The sequence below is a fragment of the Mytilus californianus genome, unplaced genomic scaffold (genome assembly GCF_021869535.1).
Source record: "Mytilus californianus isolate M0D057914Y unplaced genomic scaffold, xbMytCali1.0.p SCAF_8, whole genome shotgun sequence".
NCBI lineage: Eukaryota > Metazoa > Mollusca > Bivalvia > Mytilida > Mytilidae > Mytilus > Mytilus californianus.
The window spans coordinates 4,096,104-4,120,402 of record NW_026262734.1 but is presented as its reverse complement, the minus strand read 5'-3'; the positions used below and the strand labels follow the sequence as shown (position 1 = coordinate 4,120,402).

Here is a 24,299-nt window from a genome sequence, read left to right as displayed (position 1 = left end):
ACAATTTCATAAAGATCCATACACTTACACACAAGTTATTGTCCTGAAACTAGAAAAATGCTTGTTTTTTGTCCCTTTATGGCCCCTAATTCCTAAAATTTTGATGGAAATTACCCCCAAAATCAATCCCAGCTTTCCCTTTTTGGTATGGTACCTTTCAGTACAATTTCAGAGAGATCCATACACTTGAACACAAGTTATTGTCTGGAAACTAGAAAAATGCTTGTTTTTTGGCCCCTTTTTGGCCCAAAATTCCTAAACTTTTAAGGCAATTACCCCCAAACTCAAACCTAGCTTTCCCTTTGTGACAAGGAACCTTGCAGTACAATTTCATAAAGATCCATACACTTACACACAAGTTATTGTCCTGAAACTAGAAAAATGCTTGTTTTTTTGCCCCTTTATGGCCCCTAATTCCTAAAATTTTGAGGGAATTACCCCAGAAATCAATCCCAGCCTTCCCTTTGTGGTATGGTACCTTGCAGTACAATTTCAGAGAGATCCATACACTTGAACACAAGTTATTGTCTGGAAACTAGAAAAATGCTTATTTTTGGCCCCTTATTCCTAAGCGTTTTGGGCAATTACCCCCAAACTCAATTCCAGCTTTCCCTTTGTGATATGGAACCTTGTAGTACAATTTCATAAAGATCCATACACTTACACACAAGTTATTGTCATGAAACTAGAAAAATGCTTGTTTTTGCCCCTTTTTGGCCCCTTATTCCTAAAATTTGGAGGCAATTACCCCCAAAATCAATCCCAGCATTCCCTTTGTGATATGGAACCTTGTAGTACAATATCAGAGAGATCCATACACTTACACACAAGTTATTGTCATGAAACTAGAAAAATGCTTGTTTTTTGCCCCTTTTAGACCCCTGATTCCTTAAATTTGGAGGCAATTACCCCCAAAATCAATCCCAGCATTCCCTTTGTGATATGGAACCTTGTGGTACAATGTCAGAGAGATCCATACACTAACACACAAGTTATGTCTGGAAGTTACAAAAATGCCTATTTTTGGCCCCTTTTTGGCCCCTAATTCCTTAACTGTTGGTACCATAACTCCCAAAATCAATTCCCACCTTCCTCTTGTGGTATTGAACCTTACGGTAAAATTTCATAGAGATTCATTTAATTAAACTAAAGTTAGAGTGCGAAAACCAATGTGTCTTCTGACGACGATGACGACGACGACGACAACACCAACGTCAACGTCATACCAATATACGACCACAAAAATGTTTTGGCGGCCGTATAAAAATGAATGAAAAACAAATATGTAACACAGCAACAAACGACAACCATGCACTGAATTACAGGCTCTTGGGACTTGGGACAGGCACATACATACAGAATGTGGGGGTGTTAAACATGTTCGCGGGGTCCCAACCCTCCCCTAACCTGGGACAGTGGTGTAACAGTACAACAGAAGAACAAACAATAAAAATCATTTGAAAAAGGCTTAACTCATAAGATGGATACGAATAGAAATACATCTAACAAAAACACAGAGTGAACATGGCCGGGTACTTGTACATCCCAACAACAAAAAACACTAAGTACAGATCTGAGAGTACTCGCATTAACTGACAGCTAGTTCAAAGCCAATAACAACTTAAAAAAAATGCATCTAAGACTAAATTATCAACCTTTTCTAGAGAAAAACGTAAGCCATTAAATCTAGTGCTCAGTCTGTAGAACATATTTCCCATTCATTTTTTCTTCAAGAGGATCTGGGAAAAATTATTATAGAAAATTAATTCTAATCCCAAAGTTTGTAAACATGCATATTATAAATTGAAGTGTCAATAACTTGGGGGCTTGACAGTCGCGCATCAACAGGCATAAAATAAATTAAAAAAGTAAAGTGTCTAGATTGTAAAGGCAAATTAAACTCATTAATAAATATCTATAAATCTTATTTATTTACAGTAATTTTGTAATGGAAAAAAATCAAATTCATGACTGGGAATTCCGTACATATTATTTTATTTTGTTTCCCGACTTGTCCTTATTTTGGAAACAGCGCAATATGTGCATTAAAATTGTTAAATTGAAAGCAGTTTTCAGTATACAGCTGACAAATCAATAAAATTATAAGTAAGTTAGTTACACACGGCCCTAAAATCCATTACTAACAACTTTTTTATTTTCATTTTTAAAGTTACATACGGCTTCTTGTTTTTTTCACCGTAGTATAAAACCATTATTTCGGTATTCTGTCTCCAGAATCCTTGATATTTTTGTTGTCCATATTATATTATATTATACAGACTATGACCAATTTTCCCTACCAACAATGCTTTTAATCAAAAGTATTTAGGAAATATAAAATCTTATCGGTACGGTCATCTGCCATATTGGGCCGTATGTAACGGAAGTTACGAACAGCAGCTTTCCCCCAGTGATGTATGTACTTTCTTGCTTTCATGTTCAGTAATTTAAGCTTTATAATCTTGTTCATAACCCTACATTTGTAAATGTTCACATCATAATGAACATATGTGCTAAGTGATCATAAATTTATGATTAACTACATTAAAGGGGCATTGCCTGTCAAATTCATGTTCACCAATTTGACTAAAGTTCTCATATTTGATTTATAACACACTAAAACCTATATCCAAATTATAATAAAATGCTTCGCTGAGCGCAGCCTGATACAACCGCAGAGGTCGAACCCTGAACAGTTGGGGCAAATTTGGACACAATATTCATGCTTGAATTTGGATTGTTTTCAAATTTTTGACATAATATAGGTTTCTGACACAAAATAAATGTGGTCAAAGATCTTATAAATCTATTGCGCAATACTGTGCAATTGAAGATTTCTTCTTGAAACTTTTCAAAAATTTGTGAAATTCTAAAAATTTTGAAAAAAAAATATGAATCCCTTAAAAAATTGAGAAAAAAATTCACCCCCCCTCCCAACTTTTTGAAACCCCCCCTTGGAGCAGTAACCCCAGAACTCAATCCCAGCCTTTCCTTTGTAGTATGGAACCTTGTAGTACAATTTCAGAGAGATCCATACACATACACACAAGTTATTGTCTGGAAACTAGAAAAATGCTTGTGTTTGGCCCTTTTTTGGCCCCTAATTCCTACATGTTTGGGGCAATTAACCCCAAACTCAATCCCTGCCATCCCTTTGTTATATGGAACATTGTGGTACAATGTCAGAGAGATCCATACACTTACACACAAGTTATTGTCTGGAAACTAGAAAAATGCTTGTTTTTGGCCCCTTTTTGGCCCTTAATTTATAAACTGTTGGCCCCATAACCCCTAAAATGAATCCCAACCTTCTACTTGTGATATTAAACATTGTGGTACAATTTCAGAGCAATCGAAATACTTATACACAAGTTATTATCCTGAAACTAGAAAAATGCTTGTTTTGGGCCCCTTTTTGGGCCCCTAATTCCTGAACGGTTGGGACCATCATCCCCAAAATCAATCCCAACCTTCCTTTCGTGGTATCGAACCTTCTAAAAAAAAATTCATAGAGATCCATTCACTAAAACTAAAGTTATTGTCCGGAAATCAATGTGTCTTCAGACGACGATGCAGACGACGACGACGACATCATACCAGTATACAATCCCAAAAATTTTTTTGCGGTCGAATAAAAAGTCTAAAATAAACAATTTACAAGGCATATAAACTCAATATATGTTTCATCGTTTCGTGTGTATTTTAGTCTAGACGCCATCTAATTAACTAACGAGTTGACCTCATAAGACTGCTGACAGTCATGTAAGCGATATAAACATGAAAATATAAATAGATAGCGAACTCGTGCAGATGGATTTTTCTAGGTCTGTTTAATTTCATATAATAGTTAAAAGTATCTGTTAATCATCATTTTTACCTGTATAGAATGAGTTTTTGTGGATTTGAATCAGTCAATCAAATGATTTACCTTTGTGCCACTTTCAATATTGACATTTTTTTCCTTTCAATAACTGAAAACACATAATTCATGGGTAATCCATCTTTAGCTAAGGGGTTAAATTGAAGGTCACATGATTACACATTCAATGAGGTCGAATTATTCACTTGCAAGTGAATAATTCATCATCGATTTTTCTTAGCTTATTTTGACAAAATTGAACTATCTATCTGGCTGCTAAAAGCGAATTATTATTTCATTTTTATTAATGATTAAACAAACAAAATCAAAAAATAAATTTTTGTATATATATATCTCGTAGCTTAAGTGCCCCTTTTAAAGCAAATTTTTAACCTGATTTAGGACAGTCATTGACAGTTTGATGGACAGACACATGGCATAAAAAATATAATTTTTCCCTAACTAAGGTAAAACCTGCATAAAAAGAAAGTGAATACAAGCACGTCAATCTGACAATTCAATAGGAGGGGTTGGGGATTAATGGCTATCGCCTGGGTATTGGCTAGATTTAACTGATAATTTTTGTGTGGTTCATTAACTATAAATGTGCTCAACTATTGATGCAAATTTCTCATGCAAACTTGACCTTAGATACATTTTTTTTATTCCAAAACACATGCCATACAAAGAGAAAATAAGGAGCTGTGCCATGAGCGCATGATATGCCTGTTGTCAACTAGACAGTTTTCAACCATTTTTCAAATATAAAGTTACACAACTTTGCAATGTCATATCAGAAATTTATAGAAAAGAAAGGAAGTTTATTTCAATAGCTATAAACAAGTCACCAAAGTTTTCAAGATAACTGCTAAAAGCATTTTTGATGAATAAAGTCCCAATACTCAAACAAGTAAAATCAGAATTTGTTTATAAATATAAAGGGAACCTATGTCAAATTATATAAACAATTCACCAAAGTTTCATGAAAATTATTGTCAAAAAACTGGAAAATACACCATTTTTTATAAATAAACTCCTATTACTCGGAAACGTACAACCTAAAATTTATAATATTAAAAGGGAGCTAACATCAATAGATATAAACAATTCACCAAAGATTCGTGAAAATGTGTGAAAGTGTTTTTGAGTTATTGTTCCAACATCTTGACGACATATGGCCGGCTAGAACAAGAGTATACAATAATATGACCCGTGAGCGGACGTAAAAAAATGCTTTATATAATATCCTATGGATTAACAAACAATAAATACTTACCCTCAAGTCTTGTTTGATTACTTCCACCTGGAAAATAGAAAACAGTTATATAAGTTGGTCTATATATATAACCTACATGATATAGGATAATAATCAGTTTAAAAGCTACCTTCATTTATTTTTTATTTTAACAATATACATATTAATGAATACCTCAGAAACACTTATATTTGAAATATACACTACTTCCTCATTTGTTCTTTACTATTTCGGTAAGTCTGTTTGAAAATTTTTACAAGAGATGTGGAATAAATTAAAGGGATATTCAAACTCTTACGTCAAAGACAAAATGACAATTTTAACGTCATGGCAAAAAACGAATAAAGACCAAAAGACAATCAACTTCTATCAAACACATTACAGAACACTACAGACTGAGTAAGAAGAACCCTACCAAAAACCGGGGTGATCTCAGGTGCTCAGGAAGGGTAAGCAGATCCTACTTTACATGTGGCACTCATCGTGTTGCTCATGCAAGTATAAAATTTGATGATACATTATATGTCCGATTCAGTGATGTCAAATTCGAGAAAAGAGAACAGTATTGACTATTGTGGTTACAACAATTTGACTAAATCCGTTATCAAATGTTTAACAGATATTCCATAACGGTCGAACAATTCGCAATGGTGTCAGTAAACAAGAGGCTCACAAGAGCCTGTGTCGCTCACCTGACTCTACTTTGGTTTTAGAAATCATGTAAAGATAGATAAAAATCATAACAGATACCCAAATAATGATTGAGGCCAAATTTTGATTAATATTGGTCCCGTTATTTAATAAAATATCCTGGTGGCCATCTTGAACAGTAAATCGGCAACAAAGTAGCAACACTTGGTCAGCACTTCATAAGGAACATTCATGCCATGTTTGGTTTCATTCCATTCAGTGGTACTCTAAAAGAAGACATTTGTATGTATTTCCCATAGGGTCCTATGTTAACCTAAGCCCCCCCCCAGCGGCCATCTTGGATGATGGATCGACTGCAAAGTAACAACACTTGGTCAGCAACTCATAAGGAACATTCATGCCATGTTTGGTTCAATTCCATTCAGTGGTTCTCTAAAAGAAGACAATTGTATGTATTTCCCATAGGGTCCTATTTTAAACTAAGTCCCCCGCTGTCGGCCATCTTTGATGATGGATCGGCTGCAAAGTAACAACACTTGGTCAACATCTCATAAGGAACATTCATGCCATGTTTGGTTCCATTCCATTTATTGGTTCTCTAAAAGAAGACATTTTTATGTATTTCCCAATGGGTCCTATGTAAAACTAAGTCCCCCACTGGCGGCCATCTTGGATGATGGATCAGCTACAAAGTAACAACACTTGGTCAGCATCTCATAAGGAAGATTCATGCCATGTTTGGTTTCATTCCATTCAGTGGTTCTCTAAAAGAAGACATTTGTATGTATTTCCCATAGGTCCTTTGTTAAACTAAGTCCACTGCTGTCGGCCATCTTGGATGATGGACCGACTGCAAAGTAACAACACTTGGTCAGCACCTCATAAGGAACATTCATGCCATGTTTGGTTTCATTCCATTCAGTGGTTCTCTAAAAGAAGACATTTGTATGTATTTCCCGTAGGGTCCTATGTTAAACTAAGTCCCCTGCTGTCGGCCATCTTGGATGATGGATCGGCTGCAAAGTAACAACACTTGGTCAACATCTCATAAGGAACATTCATGCCATGTTTGGTTCCATTCCATTTATTGGTTCTCTAAAAGAAGACATTTTTATGTATTTCCCAAAGAGTCCTATGTAAAACTAAGTCCCCCGCTGGCGGCCATCTTGGATGATGGATCGGCTACAAAGTAACAATACTTGGTCAGCATCTCATAAGGAAGATTCATGCCATGTTTGGTTTCATTCCATTCAGTGGTTCTCTAAAAGAAGACATTTGTATGTATTTCCCATAGGTCCTTTGTTAAACTAAGTCCCCTGCCGTCGGCCATCTTGGATGATGGACCGACTGCAAAGTAACAACACTTGGTCAACACCTCATAAGGAACATTCATGCCATGTTTGGTTTCATTCCATTCAGTGGTTCAATAAAAGAAGACATTTGTATGTATTTCCCATAGGGTCCTATGTTAAACTAAGTCCCCTGCTGTCGGCCATCTTGGATGATGGATCGGCTGCAAAGTAACAACACTTGGTCAACATCTCATAAGGAAAATTCATGCCATGTTTGGTTCCATTCCATTTATTGGTTCTCTAAAAGAAGACATTTTTATGTATTTCCCAAAGGGTCCTATGTAAAACGAAGTCCCCCGCTGGCGGCCATCTTGGATGATGGATCGGCTACAAAGTAACAATACTTGGTCAGCATCTCATAAGGAAGATTCATGCCATGTTTGGTTTCATTCCATTCAGTGGTTCTCTAAAAGAAGACATTTGTATGTATTTCCCATAGGTCCTTTGATAAACTAAGTCCCCTGCTGTCGGCCATCTTGGATGATGGACCGACTGCAAAGTAACAACACTTGGTCAACACCTCATAAGGAACATTCATGCCATGTTTGGTTTCATTCCATTCAGTGGTTCAATAAAAGAAGACATTTGTATGTATTTCCCTTAGGGTCCTATGTTAAACTAAGTTCCCCGCTGGCAGCCATCTTGGATGATGGATCGGCTACAAAGTAACAACACTTGGTCAGAACCTCATAAGGAACATTCATGCCATGTTTGGTTTCATTCCATTCAGTGGTTCTCTAAAAGAAGACATTTGTATGTATTTCCCATAGGGTCCTATGTTAAACTAAGTTCCCCGATGGCGGCCATCTTGGATGATGGATCGGCTACAAAGTAACAACACATGGTCAGCACCTCATAAGGAACATTCATGCCATGTTTGGTTTTATTCCATTCAGTGGTTCTCTAAAAGAAGTCATTTGTATGCATTTTCCATAGGGTCCTATGTTAAACTAAGTCCCCCGCTGGCGGCCATCTTGGATGATGGATTGGCTACAAAGTAACAACACTTGGTCAGCACCTCATAAGGAACATTCATGCCATGTTTGGTTTCATTCCATTCAGTGGTTCTCTAGAAGAAGTTCAAAATGTAAAAAGTTATCGCGGACGACGGACGACGCTGGACGACGACGGACGACGGACGCCAAGTGATGAGAAAAGCTCACTTGGCCCTTCGGGCCAGGTGAGCTTAAAATTTGAAGGGATGGTTTCAACTTCACCACTTGGATCCCTTGGTTTAACAGCTTCCTTGCAATTATATAAGCAGTAACTCTCTCTAACAAGAAAATCATGATAGAAATCGCAAGCTCCCCGAAATTGTGTCACCTGGGATATGTATATTCTATATGAAGGCTCTGCTGGAATGTTGCTACATAGAAATAGAAAAATCACAGTTCTAAACTGACTTTCATTGTCAATTTCTAGATCTAAACAACAACGGAATACTGAATCAATATTTCCTGATGTGTCATCAATATCATGGCAACAGATCTAAACAACAACTGAAAGTCTGAATACTGAATCAATATTTCCTGATGCTGATATGCCATTGGTATCATAGCAACAGATCTAAACAACAACTGAAAGTCTGAATACTGAATCAATATTTCCTGGTGTGTCATCAGTATCATGGCATTAGATATAAAGAACATCGGAATACTGAACCAATCTTTGCTGATATGCCATTAGTATCATAGCAACAGATCTAAACAACAAGTCAATACTGAATCAATCTTTGCTAATATGTCATTGGTATCATAGCAACAGATCTAAACAACAACTGAAAGTCTGAATACTGAATCAATATTTCCTGATGTGTCATCAGTATCATGGCAATAGATCTAAAGAACAGCTGACTACTGAATCAATCTTTGCTAATGTGTCATTAGTGTCATAGCAACAGATCTTAACAACAAGTGAATATGTAACATAAAATATTGTTCATTGTACAAAATTTCATAAAAAATAGTGTCCTTGTCCATGAGATTTTGTAACCTCCTTTTGGACAACATTTCACTGTGAAATACTGTCCATGAAAATATTTCTTAATCAAATTATTATACAAGAGTGCACACGCTGAAATGTCTCGCCTTCTTTACTAATCATTGATATTATGTTGATAGTCCTAAATATAAAGCTTTATTACAACTGTCACATAAACTTAACATTAACCAAGTAAACTAAACATTGACCAATGAACCATGAAAATGAGGTCAAGGTCAGATGAACCATGCTAGGCAGGCCTGTACAGCTAACAATTCTTCCATACAACAAATATAGTTGACCTATTGCTTATAGTATAAGAAAAACAGACCAAAACACAAAAAACTTAACACTGAGCAATGAACCTTGAAAATGAGGTCAAGGTCAAATAAAACCTGTGTGACTGACATATAGATCATAAAATATTTCCATACACCAAATATAGTTGAACTTTTGCATATAGTATTAGAAAAAAAGACCAAAACTCAAAAACTTAACTTTAACCACTGAACCATGAAAATGAGGTCAAGGTCAGATGACACCTGCCAGTTGGACATGTACACCTTACAATCATTCCATACACCAAATATAGTAGACCTATTGCATACAGTATAAGAAAAACGGACCAAAACACAAAAACTTAACTATAACCACTGAACCATGAAAATGAGGTCAAGGTCAGATGACACCTGCCAGTTGGACATGTACACCTTACAGTCCTTCCATACACCGAATATACTAGACCTATTGCTTATAGTATCTGAGATATGGACTTGACCACCAAAACTTAACCTTGTTCACTGATCCATGAAATGAGGTTGAGGTCAAGTGAAAACTGTATGACAGGCATGAGGACCTTGCAAGGTACGCACATACCAAATATAGTTATCCTATTACTTATAATAATAGAGAATTTAACATTACAAAAAATCTTCACTTTTTTTTCAAGTAGTCACTGAACCATGAAAATGAGGTCAAGGACATTGGAAATGTGACTGACGGAAACTTTGTAACATGAGGCATCCATATACAAAGTATGAAGCATCCAGGTCTTCCACCTTCTAAAATATGAAGCTTATAAGAAGTAAGCTAACGCCGCCATAGCCACCGCCGCCGGATCACTATCCCTATGTCGAGTTTTCTGCGACAAAAGTCTCAGGCTCGACAAAAATTAAAAACAGTACACTTTAGCATGCAGCATGCACATTTTTAGATTTATAACTGAAATTATTTTGTAAAGTAAGTATTTTATATTTCAAACTAATATTTGTTTTAACCAAGGATTTGTATATTACTAGACAAATCCTTGTTTTAACATATATTAAGCTATTAATATATAGTTTCAAATAGGCAATGATACATTTTAGATGATTAATAGATTAAAGAATTGTCTTACATGTGTTCCATTGTACTGCATTATACTATACAAGAGTGCACACGCTGAAATGTCTCATTTTCTTTACTGACCTTTGTTTCTATGTTGATAGTCCTTAATATAAAGTCTTACTACAACTATCACACAAACTTAACATGATCCAAGAAAATGAGGTCAAGGTCAAATAAACCAAACTGGAAATACATGTACACCTTACAATCATTCCATACACTAAATATGCTTTAAATATAGTTGACCTATTGCATATAGTATCTAAGAAACAAACTTAACCAGGAAAATTTAACATTGATCAATGAACCATGAAAATGAGGTCAAGGTCAGATGAACCCTATCAGACAGACATGTACACCTTACAATCATTACATGCTTTAAATATAGTTGACCTATTGCATATAGTATCTAAGAAACAAACTTAACCAGGAAAACTTAAGATTGACCAATGTACCATGAAAATGAGGTCATGGTCAGATGATAATTGCCAGACAGACAAATACACCTTACAATCATTCCACACACCAAATATAGTTGACTTATTGCTTATAGTTTTAGAAAAAAACAGACCAAACAAGAATGTGTCCTTAATACACGGATGCCCCACTCGCACTATCATTTTCTATGTTCAGTGGACCGTTCAACTGGGATCAAAACTCTAATTTGGCATTAAAATTAGAAAGATCATATCATAGGGAACATGTGTACTAAGTTTCAAGTTGATTGGACTTCAACTTTATCAAAAACTACCTTGACCAAAAACTTTAACCTGAAGCGGGACAGACGGACCACTGAATGAACGGACAAACAAACGAATGGACGCACAGACCGAAAAACATAATGCCCCTACATGGGGCATAAAAACAAAAACCTCACATTGAGCAATGCGTAAAAATGAGGTCAAGGTCAAATAAAACATGCCTAATATAGTTATCCTATTACTCATAATAAGAGAGAAATTAAGAATACTAAAAATTTTAAATTTTTTTTCAAGTAGTCACTGAACCATAAAAATGAGGTCAAGGACAATGGACATACGACAGACAGAAACTTCATAACATAAGGCATCTATATACAAAGTATGAAGGATCCAGGTCTTCTACCATCTGAAATATTAAGCTTTTAAGAAGCTTGTTAACGCTGCCACCCCCTGCCGCCGCCGGATCACTAACCCTATGTGGAGCTTTCTGTGACAGAACTCGCAGGCTCGACAATAAAACTGACAATCACATATGTATGTTCAAAATTGAATGTACTTATAGTATTAGTGAATACTAGATGGACAAATCTATTTGTGACAGCGTTTTGGAGGTACATGAGTAACTGGAATATTAATTTGTGTTTATTTGTTATTATCAATCAAATAAAACACTTTAATGATATCATTATCCAACATGATATATGTTGATAACCTCCCCTTCATGAGACTTAATTTAATGACAATCTGTTAATGAAATATTGCCTCATAACACACAAAATATAACCTCCCTTTAACATGACAAAACTTCATAGTATTCATCTGTGAAATATTGTCTATTTACAAAATTTCACAATGCAAATTTGTCCTTCTCTAGACATTTTTTCATAGCTGAGGACAATATTTCATGATACATAGTTATAAAATATTGTCTTGGGGACAATATTTCATAGGACAATATTTCATAGGACAATATTTTGCTTTACAAATACTGAATCAATCTTAGGGAGCTACCATTTGATTTTTATGGGGGGGGGGGGGGGCTAGGATGAAATTTTAAAAAAAAAGGCAGGACAGAAGTTTTGAGTAAAAAAAAAGGCAGGTTGAGCAACTTTGCAAAAAAAAAAAGCAAGATGACAATTTATGTAAAAAAAGTCTGGATAAACTAATAAAAAAAAAGGCAGGACCGAATAGAGTGAAAAATAAATAGGCAGGACAGAGATTACAACTAAAAAAAATGCAGGACAAAATTTTTCATCCTAGCCCCTCCATAAAAATCAAATGGTAGCTCCCTTACCTGGTGTGTCATCAGCATCATGGCTACAGAACAAAACAACTGAATACTGAACCTATCTCACCTTGTCGTGCCATCTGTTCACTTTGTTGTGCCATCTGTTCACTTTGTTGTGCCATCTGTTCACTTTGATGTGCCATCTGTTCACCTTGTTGTGCCATCTGTTCACTTTGATGTGCCATCTGTTCACAATGTTGTGCCAACTGTTCACCTTGTTGTGCTATCTGTTCACCTTGTTTTGACCCCTGTTCATCAAGCATAGCCAAATGTTCATCATGTTCTTTTAACATCTTGTCATGTTTTTCAAGTTTGCCTATTTGTGAAATAAGATCAGCTATCTTATCCTTTTTCTTAACTGATTGGTCTTGCAATTCTTTAATCATTTCTTCATTCTTTTTTATATCATTCTTACATGCTTCAAGTTTCTCTGTACATTTATCTTTGTAATCAGAAGGTTCAGTTGTCAATTTTTGTGTTTCAGCTTCCCCTTTTTGATGGGAAACATTTACCTGATGAATTCTCTTTTCATGCTCTTCTTTGTTAGTCCTAAGACTGTCAATTGCTGATTGAAGATTTGTTATCATTTCTGTCAGTTCCTGTTGTGATTTTTCATAGTTTCTAAGTTCCAGTAATACATCTGTAAGGGATCCAATGGAGAAACTTTGTGCCAACTGAGCTTCTTTAAGCATTGGCAGTCCGCCTTTGGCACTAAGACGTCCAATGGCCTATATGAATGGAAAATACAGAGCTACTTAACTTTATTCTAGTGTTTGTTGGGAGAAAGTTACAATCAATATACTCATAAAAACATTTCACTGATATGCATAAAATTTTGACAATTATAAAGAACCTGGAGGGTGTCTATGTCTATGTTAAACATTTGTAAGGTTAACGATCGATCAATACTTAAATTTTAGAAAATTACCAACCAATTTCAATATAGAACACTTCAAAAGTTGTTTTCATGTTTTAATGTCAAATAATTCTGAGCCTGTTGTTGTCCTCAAGGCTCAACATTAGGTCCTTTATTGTTTGTTCATATGGGAACAGTACAGAAGGAAAATTGCTGTCTTGGATAAACAATTAAATGCATACCTGTCAGTCAGGGATAATATTTATACAAGTAATGTTTATTTACTTGAAGATGTAAGTAATATTTACTTGTTTAAGTAAAATTGTAAGATTTTTATTTTATTTTCAAGAATTGAATAATCTCCCTTATATTTTCTTAAAAAAATTTACTAATAAATACAAAAAAAGTTATTTTTTTACAACCTATTAAATTCTCAAGTTTTTGAAGTTCAAAACATGCAACCTTTTATCTTCAAAACTAAACAAAGAAATCTATTGCACACAAATGTTAAGTAACTTAAGAGTACCAATATCAAAATAATTTAGCTACTTTTCTTTGGAGGATAATCGAAATTGATATTTTCAGTGTTTTTTATTGTATTTTTCTACCTCATTACATTCTATGATAATTACCCTACCAGTTTTTGGTGGGGTTTGTGTTGCTCAGTCTTTAGTTTTCTATGTTGTGGTTTGTGTACTATTGTTTGTCTATTGGTCTTTTTCTTTTTACCCATCGCATTGTCTGTTTATTTTCGACATATGAGTTTGAATGTCCCTCTGGTATCTTTCTCCCCTCTTTACAAATATACAAAAACACAAATTTCAATCTGCTGCTGCTGTGACTTTGACCCTGAGGGGCATACACATTAATAGACCTGCCCCCCTCAGATGCATTATCCAATATGTTGCAACTCTGCTATCAATTACTTGCAACGATAGGATTATAAAGTTGAAATAGGAAGACATTAGAAGATTTGACCTTTCTGTCAGGAGCTGCATTTCTTGTGGGGGGAGTACCAAATTTAGGAAAAAGGTGTGCCCACATTTATCATTAAGAGTAATTTTAAATAAAATGCTCCGCAGGGCGCAGCTTGATACGACCGCAGAGGTCGAACCCTGAACAGTTGGGGCAAGTATGGACACAACATTCAAGCTTGATACAGCTCTGAATTTGGATTGTGATTAAATATTTGACACAGCATAGGTTTCTGACACAGAATGAATGTGGTCTAAGAACTTAAAAATTTTAAATTGGACATTCACCTATTATGGTCCAATATCCAAAATCTAAATACATGGTTAGATTCAGCATATCAAAGAACCCCAAGAATTCAATTTTTGATGAAATCAAACAAAGTTTAATTTTGGACCCTTTTGATCTCAATGTGGACAAAAATGATAACAGGGCCCAAAAATCAAAAATCTAAATACATGGTTAGATTCAGCATATCAAAGAACCCCATATATTCAATTTTTGTTGAAATCAAACAAAGTTTAATTTTGGACCCCGATTTGAACCAACTTGAAAACTGGGCCCATAATCAAAAATCTAAATACATGTTTAGATTCAGCATATCAAAGAACCCTAAAAATTCAATTTTTGTTAAAATCAAACTAAGTTTAATTTTGGACCCTTTGGACCTTTATGTAGACCAATTTGAAAACGGAACCAAAAATTAAGAATCTAAATACACGGTTAGATTTGGCATATCAAAGAACCCCAATAATTCAATTTTTGATGAAATCAAACAAAGTTAAATTTTGGACCCTTTGGACTTCAATGTGGACCAATTTAAAAACGGGGCCCAAAATCCAAAAACTTAATACACGGTTAGATTCAGCATATTACAGGACCCCATATATTCAATTTTTGTTGAAATCAAACAAAGTTTAATTTTGGACCCCGATTTGGACCAACTTGAAAACTGGGCCCATAATCAAAAATCTAAATACATGGTTAGATTCAGCATATCAAAAAACCCCATATATTCAATTTTTGTTGAAATCAAACAAAGTTTAATTTTGGACCCCGATTTGGACCAACTTGAAAACTGGGCCCATAATCAAAAATCTAAATACATGGTTAGATTCAGCATATCAAAGAACCCCATATATTCAATTTTTGATGAAATCAAACAAAGTTAAATTTTGGACCCTTTTGATCTCAATGTGGACAAAGTTGATAACAGGGCCCACCAATCAAAAATCTAAATACATGGTTAGATTCAGCATATCAAAGAACCCCATATATTCAATTTTTGTTGAAATCAAACAAAGTTTAATTTTGGACCCCGATTTGGACCAACTTGAAAACTGGGCCCATAATCAAAAATCTAAATACATGATTAGATTCAGCATATCAAAGAACCCCATATATTCAATTTTTGTTGAAATCAAACAAAGTTGAATTTTGGACCCCGATTTGGACCAACTTGAAAACTGGGCCCATAATCAAAAATCTAAATACATGGTTAGATTCAGCATATCAAAGAACCCCGTATATTCAATTTTTGTTGAAATCAAACTAAGTTTAATTTTGGACCCTTTGGACCTCTATGTAGACCAATTTGAAAACAGAACCAAAAATTAAGAATCTAAATACACGGTTAGATTCGGCATATCAAAGAACCCCAATAATTCAATTTTTGATGAAATCAAACAAAGTTAAATTTTGGACCCTTTGGACCTCAATGTGGACCAATTTAAAAACGGGGCCCAAAATCCAAAAACTTAATACACGGTTAGATTCAGTATATTAAAGAACCCCAAGAATTCAAGAATAAAACCCCATTGAAATTGATCAAGAAATAAGCAATTTATACGAAGTATCTTCTTTTGCACAATACTGTGCAATTGATTATTTCTTGCTATTGCGCAATACTGTACAATTGACAATTTCTTGCTATTGCGCAATATTGTGCTATTGGATATTTCTTGCTATTGCGCAATACTGTGCAATTGAAGATTTCTTGCTATTGCGCAATACTGTGCAATTGAAGATTTCTTGCTATTGTGCAATACTGTGCAATTGAAAATTTCTTGCTATTGCACAATACTTATTATATAATAATTTACACATCCTGTTTGGTGTGTATCTCCTACCATATCATTATTATTTGCTTTTAAATATAAATCAGAAATAACCAACTTAAAATGGAAAATTTTAAAAGAAAAAAAAAAGGAAAAAAAGAAAAAAAAAAGAAAAAAAAAATCCCCCCCCAAAATTTTTTGAACCCCCTTATGATTCATCACCCCCAAACTCAATCTCAGCCTTCCCTTTGTGGTATGGTACCTTGCAGTACAATTTCAGAGAGATCCATACACTTGAACACAAGTTATTGTCTGGAAACTAGAAAAATGCTTATTTTTGGCCCCTTTTTGGCCCCCAATTCCTAAACGTTTCGGGCAATTACCCCCAAACTCAATTTCAGCTTTCCCTTTGTGATATGGAACCTTGTAGTACAATTTCAGAAATATCCAAACACTTACACACAAGTTATTGTCATGAAACTAGAAAAATGCTTGTTTTTTGCCCCTTTTTTGGCCCCTAATTCCTAACATTTTGAGGCAATTACCCCCAAAATCAATTACAGCCTTCCCTTTGTGATATGGAACCTTGTGGTACAATGTCAGAGAGATCCATACACTTACACACAAGTTATTGTCTGGAAGTTACAAAAATGCTTATTGTTGGCCCCTTTTTGGCCCCTAATTCCTTAACTGTTGGTACCATAACCCCCAAAATCAATCCCAACCTTCCTTTCATGGTATTGAACCTTATGGTAAAATTTCATGGAGATCCATTCACTTAAACTAAAGTTAGAGTGCGAAAACCAATGTGTCTTCGGACGACGCCAGACGACGCCGGACGACGACGACGACGACGACGACGACGACGCCAACGTCATACCAATATACGACCAAAAAATTTTCAATTTTTGCGGTCGTATAAAAAGGAGTATGGAAATGGGATTGGGTCAAAGAGACAACAACCCTACCAAAGAGCAGAAAACAGCCCAAGGCTATGATTTGAAATGATTTGATTATATTGTGGTCATGATCTATATATACTTACACCTTCTAAATCACCCCAGAACTGATTGAAATCTGTAGACGACAATATCCCGTCTTTACTATGGGCTGACAGGTTTCTGTACCATTTGACTCTAGCAAGGTCTGCACCTGTACTGGTATCACCTGGTGGTGGTAAATTATCCCAGCCGGTAAGGGGGGAAGATTCACGTGGTGGCAGGTTCCGTAAAAGGCAAACTATCAACGTTGTATCAAAGTCTGCTGAAGTAACTGTTTGGCCTGTAACAGATATCATAATATAATTATATCATATACGTTTAAGAGTAAGAATTGGACGGGGTCAGTTATCCCAGCCTGTTACAAGGACAGATTCACTTAGTGTCATGTTCCGTAAAAGGCAGATAATCATTGTTATACATGTATCAAAGTCTTCTGATCTAACATTACTTGCCGCAATAAATTATATCATAATATAGTTATAAATTTCATAACGAGTGAGATTTGGATATATTTTATTTCAAAATAATAATATATAAACGAGGCTGACTGCTTTTTGTTTCAATTGATAACATTAGACCAGGCATTTTTGTTGTGCTTTTAGACGGGTTTACAATGAAATATAAATTGACAAAAAAAGATTTGAAGGTGGAAAGTGTCAACATTTAATATGCTATTGATGATATCACATTTCTATGTCGCAAAGCTGAAAAAGTAGTTTGTCGGGAAGTTTGAAAGTCATCATTGGCCTAGTGAGTAGCTAATGAAAATGTCATGTTGCAAGAAAAGCCAACCAAATTAAAGCATATATATTTCGTATCACTTATTTATATCACACTATGTTCAATGTGATACAAATATGATCTCTTTATGTGGAAAATAGATAAAAAGCGTCAACAATACAATAACCCCCCCCTATTTTTTGGACGATCAATGCATTTGAATGGGGACATATGGTTGGAACCCCCCCCCCCCCCCCTTTTTAAAATGGCTGGATCCGCCCCTGAGCTTACATTTGAACTTGTGTGTTTTTTTCTTATGAATATAAACATTAAGTCTCATCTGGTTCACCCTTATCACAAGAACATACATAGCTAAAAGTTACCAGAACTGGGATATAAAACATTCAGTTGCAGTTTTGTCATAAAACGGAGCCCTTTCAAGGTCACAGAACTTCTTGTAAGTTCCCCTGCAAGTCCTGCTGGTGGATGGATAGAATCAAAATATACCCTGGCAGCCTTAGAAGCAACCTTCAAATTCAGGAAGTAAAATCTCAGTAAGTTTGACTCTTCTACTGTTAGACTCATGTTGGTTTCTTTAGTAGTATCTCCTTATCTCGCTATCCTTGTTCTGTTTATAATGGTTTCTATTATTTGCTACAGTGTCACCCTCTAACACCACTGTAGCCACTGTCTACAGCTACATCTTTTCTTTCAGAATGGACCTGCAATAGAACAGACTAAAAATATATAAAATGTCCTGTCCATATCGTACACTTGGAGATGTATGATGGCTCATTTCGATGCCGAGACAATTTCACACATGTGGTTTAATTGTAGGGGTATGGAGTGTGGTTCATTTTTTCACAAATTGGGAAACTAGAAAAGACCCAATGTCAGTCAGGGGTAATGCTTATACAAGTCATGTTTATTTTCTTGAAGATGTAAGTAATATTTACTGATAAGTAAATTTGTAAGATTTTTATTTCATTTTCAAGGTTTGAAAAATCTCCCCTTAATCTTCTCTAAAAAAATTACTCATTCAAGTAATGTTTTTTAACAACCCCTTAAATTCATTAAACTCTCAAGTTTTGGGAGGTAAAAACATGCCTAAACAAAATCTTCATGATTTTCTAATTATTTTTTTATTAGGGATAAATCTTTTATCTCAAAAACTACTAGTAAACAAATAAAACACAGATATTAAGTAACCATGCAAGGCCTTCAAAAACTACTACCTGGAGGCTTGAAAATGAGTAGTATTTTGAAGATAACAAAAAAGATTTGCATTTTCAATCGGCAGTAGAGTAACTGCATTGTAGCATTGTAAGCACATGATTACAAATAATTTAAGCAATTTTTTTCACTGCAATGAAATTATACTTTTATGAATAGCTAAGACAACTATTAGACAGATAATAAAACACTCTATTCATGCTTTTAGAGTAATTTCACTAATCATACAAATTTAGGAAAACAAGAAAAGAAGATTTTTTTACTTATTAAATTTTAAAAAATACTGAATGTGTCTAAGGGATATAACTCTCCTCCAAAATATTTTACCTGTACCAGTAAATAAAAAAATACTTGTACTAGTTTAATATTACCCCTGACTGCATGTGATTTGATTAAAGTGTAATACCAAGGTACCACAGTATTGAGCAGATAATAATGATTCTATCATTATATTTAAATGGTTGTTTTTTTCTGCGTGACTGATAGGACTGTGCATTTGTCGAGATGAAAAGCCATCACACCTTGCTGCTGCATCAAGATCAGCCTGAAGTCACTTTGGGATCTGATCGTCCTGTATATAATACTGTTGTCTGCAAATAATCTAAGTTTACTATGTTTTAAGCAGCCTGAAAGGTCATTTATATCATGTTTATAGACCAAAAATAAGACTGGGCCTACGACAGTACCTTGAGGCAACCTTGATGTGACTTGGACAGTGTTTGATGACTTTCCATCCATGACAACTGTTTGAGTGTGATTTGAAAACAATGCAGAGAAAAGTCTTTGATGTGGTACCTTATTGAATGCTTTATAGTTTATAGCAAAGTATATAATGAGATCAGTTTGAGTGTTGCTGTTGTTTGCAGCTGATATTTCTAGAATAAAAGATAGTAATTGTGTTTTGCATGATTGTGAATGTCTAAAGCCATGTTAGAAATCATACATGATGCTATTATTCTTAAGATGGTTAATAATACATGTATTGAGACAATATGTTCCATTAACTTGCAGTAGATACAAATCAATGATATTGGCCTGTATCTGACAGCTTTATGTTTGTCACTCTTAAACATTAGCATGCTTCCAGTCATGTCCTCAACATTAGCATGCTTCCAGTCCTGTCCTCAACATTAGCATGCTTCCAGTCCTGTCCTCAACATTAGCATGCTTCCAGTCATGTCCTCAACATTAGCATGGTTCCAGTCATGTCCTAAGTCAGGAATCTGATTTCAGTAGTTGTCGTCTGTTTATGTAGTTCAAACGTGTTTCTCGTTTCTCGTTTTTATATAGATTAGACCGTTGGTTTTTCCGTTTGAATGGTTTTACACTAGTAACTTTTTGGGGCCCTTTATAGCTTGCTGTTCGGTGTGAGCCAATGCTCCGTGTTGAAGGCTGTACCTTGACCTATAATGGTTTACTTTTATAAATTGTAACTTGGATGGAGAGTTGTCTCATTGGCACTCATACCACATCTTCCTATATCTATGTAGTGTTTGTCAAGTTTCGAGCGATTTTTTAAATATTATTGTTAAAATTGGTGCTATATGTTCTTATATGATATTGTCTGGGCCCTTGGCTTTATGAGGGTAGATGTTGTTAAGGAGTTTTGTTATACCACATATACCAAATAAATGGGGAATGTGTCCATGGGACACAGATGATGCCCCCGCTTGCATATAACGTTATAAAGGGCCATAACTCAAGAACTGTAAAAGTGACACTACCCAAATTTGAACTTGATCTGAGTTTTGTGGTAATAAGCATTGTTTATAAGTTTCATAACATTTAGTTGACGTAAACTTAAATTAGAGAACAGAAACGAAAAATTCAGCAATTTTTCCATTTTTAAAGGGGTATAACTCTAGAACAGTAGAAGTGACGCCACTAAAATTCAATCTTTTTGTCTGTGTTTTGTGGTAATTAGCATTGTGCATAAGTTTCATAACACTTGATTGAGGCAAACTAAAGTTAGAGAACAGAAACAAATATTTCAGCAATTTTGAAATTTGTAAAGGGGCATAACTCTTAGAACGGTAAAAGTGACGCCAACAAAATTCAAATTTGATCTGTGTATTGTGGTAATTAGCATTGTGCATAAGTTTCATAACATTTGGTTGAGGCAGACTCAAGTTAGAGAACGGAAACAAAAAAAATCAGCATTTTTTTCATTTGTAAAGGGGCATAACTCTAGAAAGGTAAAAGTGACGCCACCAATATTCAAACTTCATCTGTGTTTTGTGGTAATAAACATTGTGGATAAGTTTCATAACATTTGGTTGAGGCAAACTAAAGTTAGAGAATGTCAACAAAAAAATTGTACTTGATCTTGGTTTTGTGGTAATGAATATTGTGTATAGGTGTACGTACGGACGGACGGACACACAAGGGTAAAACTTAATGCCCCCTCTGCTATGGCTGAGGCAAAAAAATACGTATACAAATGCAAACTAGAAAAAAGGCTTCCTAATGCACTTGAATTGAAAAATAGATAAAAAAAACTTTTATAATATAGAATTATATACAGCAAGAAAATACAACAGAGATTTTGCACTTGAAAAACTTTGGGCCCCTATGTAAATTATTTATCCAGAATGGAAGTCCAACAACCATACAGTATTAAACATATATATATGTTTGACTTATTTATGTAAATCGAGCAGACAACATGCAATATACACAGTACATGTAAATCAATTTTTTCTCTCTATTTCATTATCTATATAGATATTTTGCTATAAAGAGATTGTGAAAAAGGAGAGAGAGAGAGAGTGAAAGAGGGAAAGAGAGAATCAGAGACATAAAGGGACTTTCAAATGATTTATATTTTTATTCATATCTTTGTAAAATAAATGTGGATAGTGTCCACATGTGGACACAGATGATGCCCCCGCTTGCATATCATATAGTTATAAAGGGACATAACTGAAGAACGGTACAAGTGACGCTACCCAAATTTGAACTTGATCTGAGTTTTGTGGTAATAAGCATTGTGTGTACGTCTCATAACATTTAGTTGAGGATAACTTAAGTAGAGAACAGAAACTAAAAATTCAACAATTTTTCTATTTGTAAACACACATAACTCTAGAACAGTTGTGTATAAGTTTTATAACATTTGGTTGAGACAAACTAAAGTTAGAGAAAGAAAATGAAAAATTCAGCAATTTCTATGTTTATAAAGGGACATAACTCAAGAATGGTAAAAGTGTTGCCACTTAATTTCATACTTAATCTGTATTATGTAGTAATAAGCATTGTGTATAAGTTTCATAACATTTGATTGAGGCAAACTAAAGTTAGAAAACGGTAACAAAAAAATTGTACTTGATCTTGGTTTTGTGGTAATGAATATTGTGTATAGGTTTCATAACATTTGGTTGAGGCAAACTCAAGTTAGAGAACGGAAACCAATTTGGGTAAAAAAAGTCAGGATAAACTAATAAAAAAAAAAGGCTAGACCAAATAGAGTGAAAAATAAAAATGCAGGACAGAGATTACAACTAAAAAAAAATGCAGGACAGAGATTACAACTAAAAAAAAATGCAGGACAAAATTTGTCATCCTAGCCCCCCATAAAATCAAATGGTAGCTCCCTTAGATCGAAAGCCATGTTGTAGATCATATAATATATTGTTTTTTTTTATCAAGATGTTCCATTATTTGACTAGCTATGATAAATATATATTATATATGCTCCATTATTTTGCAAAGTATACATGTAACTAGTGAAATTGGCCTGTAATGCCAAGTAAATCCACAGTTTAATTATAATTCCAATTAGATGCAAACATAATTGGCAAATATAGCCAAAGACAAAATTACATAGCTCTGCAAAACTGTGGTACATGTACTCATAACAAACAAAACTACAAATTACTTGTAAAAAAGAAACACATCATCGTCATGCAATAAACAAAGTGGTGCGGTGGGTGGGAATAAAAAATCAGTTTCTGCATGAAACTTTGCTGCGTTCAACCACGCTAAATTTTCTAATTGAAGTGAGCGCACTACAATCACAAACCAATCAGCTAATTAGTCATGTGACTGGTCATCACTGGAAGCCCCCTTCCCATTGGTAATGCCAGTCTCTTGACCAAATAAGGACTGTCGTCCAAGGGCAGACGAGCACAGCGGCAATCCAACACCAGTCTGGCATGTAAAGATAATTATTGATCAATACTCCCCTATGATGCAAACGGCAGAGTTAATTTTATTTTGATTAATAATATATTTAAAATAAATACCCCATTAATCCAATCATAACTCTTAACCCCCCGCCCCCTAACCCCACCCTTTGTTGCCCCATGGTAAGATTTGCTGTGCTGCTACCACCTCTCAGACAACATCCTACATGTATATTGTATTTTCCTAGTGTAAAAGTGTGAGTATGCAACTTCTGTATGAGGAGTCTCAACCAGGTCCTGAACCAATTCAAATAACTAGTTCAGAGTCTAGTGAAGAAACCATTACATTTACTTGAGGCTGAATAAAAACTAAATACAGGTTTGGGCCAAGTAAATCCACAGTTTAATTATAATTCCAATTAGATGCAAACATAATTGGCAAATATAGCCAAAGACAAAATTACATAGATCTGCAAAACTGTGGTACTCCAAAAATTTGCCCAAACCAAAAGCATGCATCACCTGATGACGGTAAGACAAAGACGGGTCCAAATAGGATTTGTAGGCATCGTTACGCCAGTCTCCTTGCACTTGGATGACCTCACCTGGCAGGCCACACTCCAAGGCAAAGGAGGCCCCACCTCTGCGAAAACTATGACCTGAATATTGGCTGCTGTCAATACCTAAAAGGAGTAAAGCGTGTTTCAAACGAGTCAAAAAGGCTGGATATGTGAGTGGGGTAACTAAATGTTTGTGTAAATAAATGAATGCAGGACATGGTGTTGTATTATTTGGAACCATATTATGTAACAATAACAACGCCCCCGCTGGACAAAAAGGGGAATCAGGAATTCTTGGTAGAGG

General features: G+C 35.0%; 1 protein-coding gene across 1 annotated transcript in view; it reads right to left on the bottom strand.

Annotated features, from left to right (window-relative positions):
• LOC127711843 (early endosome antigen 1-like) overlaps positions 1-24,299 on the bottom strand; it is a 34,545-nt gene that overhangs the window by 5,486 nt on the left and 4,760 nt on the right. Inside the window, exons 2-5 of the mRNA XM_052218007.1 lie at positions 18,462-18,800; positions 17,403-17,638; positions 12,540-13,200; positions 5,136-5,162 (exon numbers count right to left, since the gene is read on the bottom strand). Of these exons, the coding sequence (XP_052073967.1) occupies positions 5,136-5,162; positions 12,540-13,200; positions 17,403-17,638; positions 18,462-18,663 (1,126 nt within the window). The 5' untranslated portion in view covers positions 18,664-18,800. The remainder of the gene's footprint in view (positions 1-5,135; positions 5,163-12,539; positions 13,201-17,402; positions 17,639-18,461; positions 18,801-24,299) is intronic.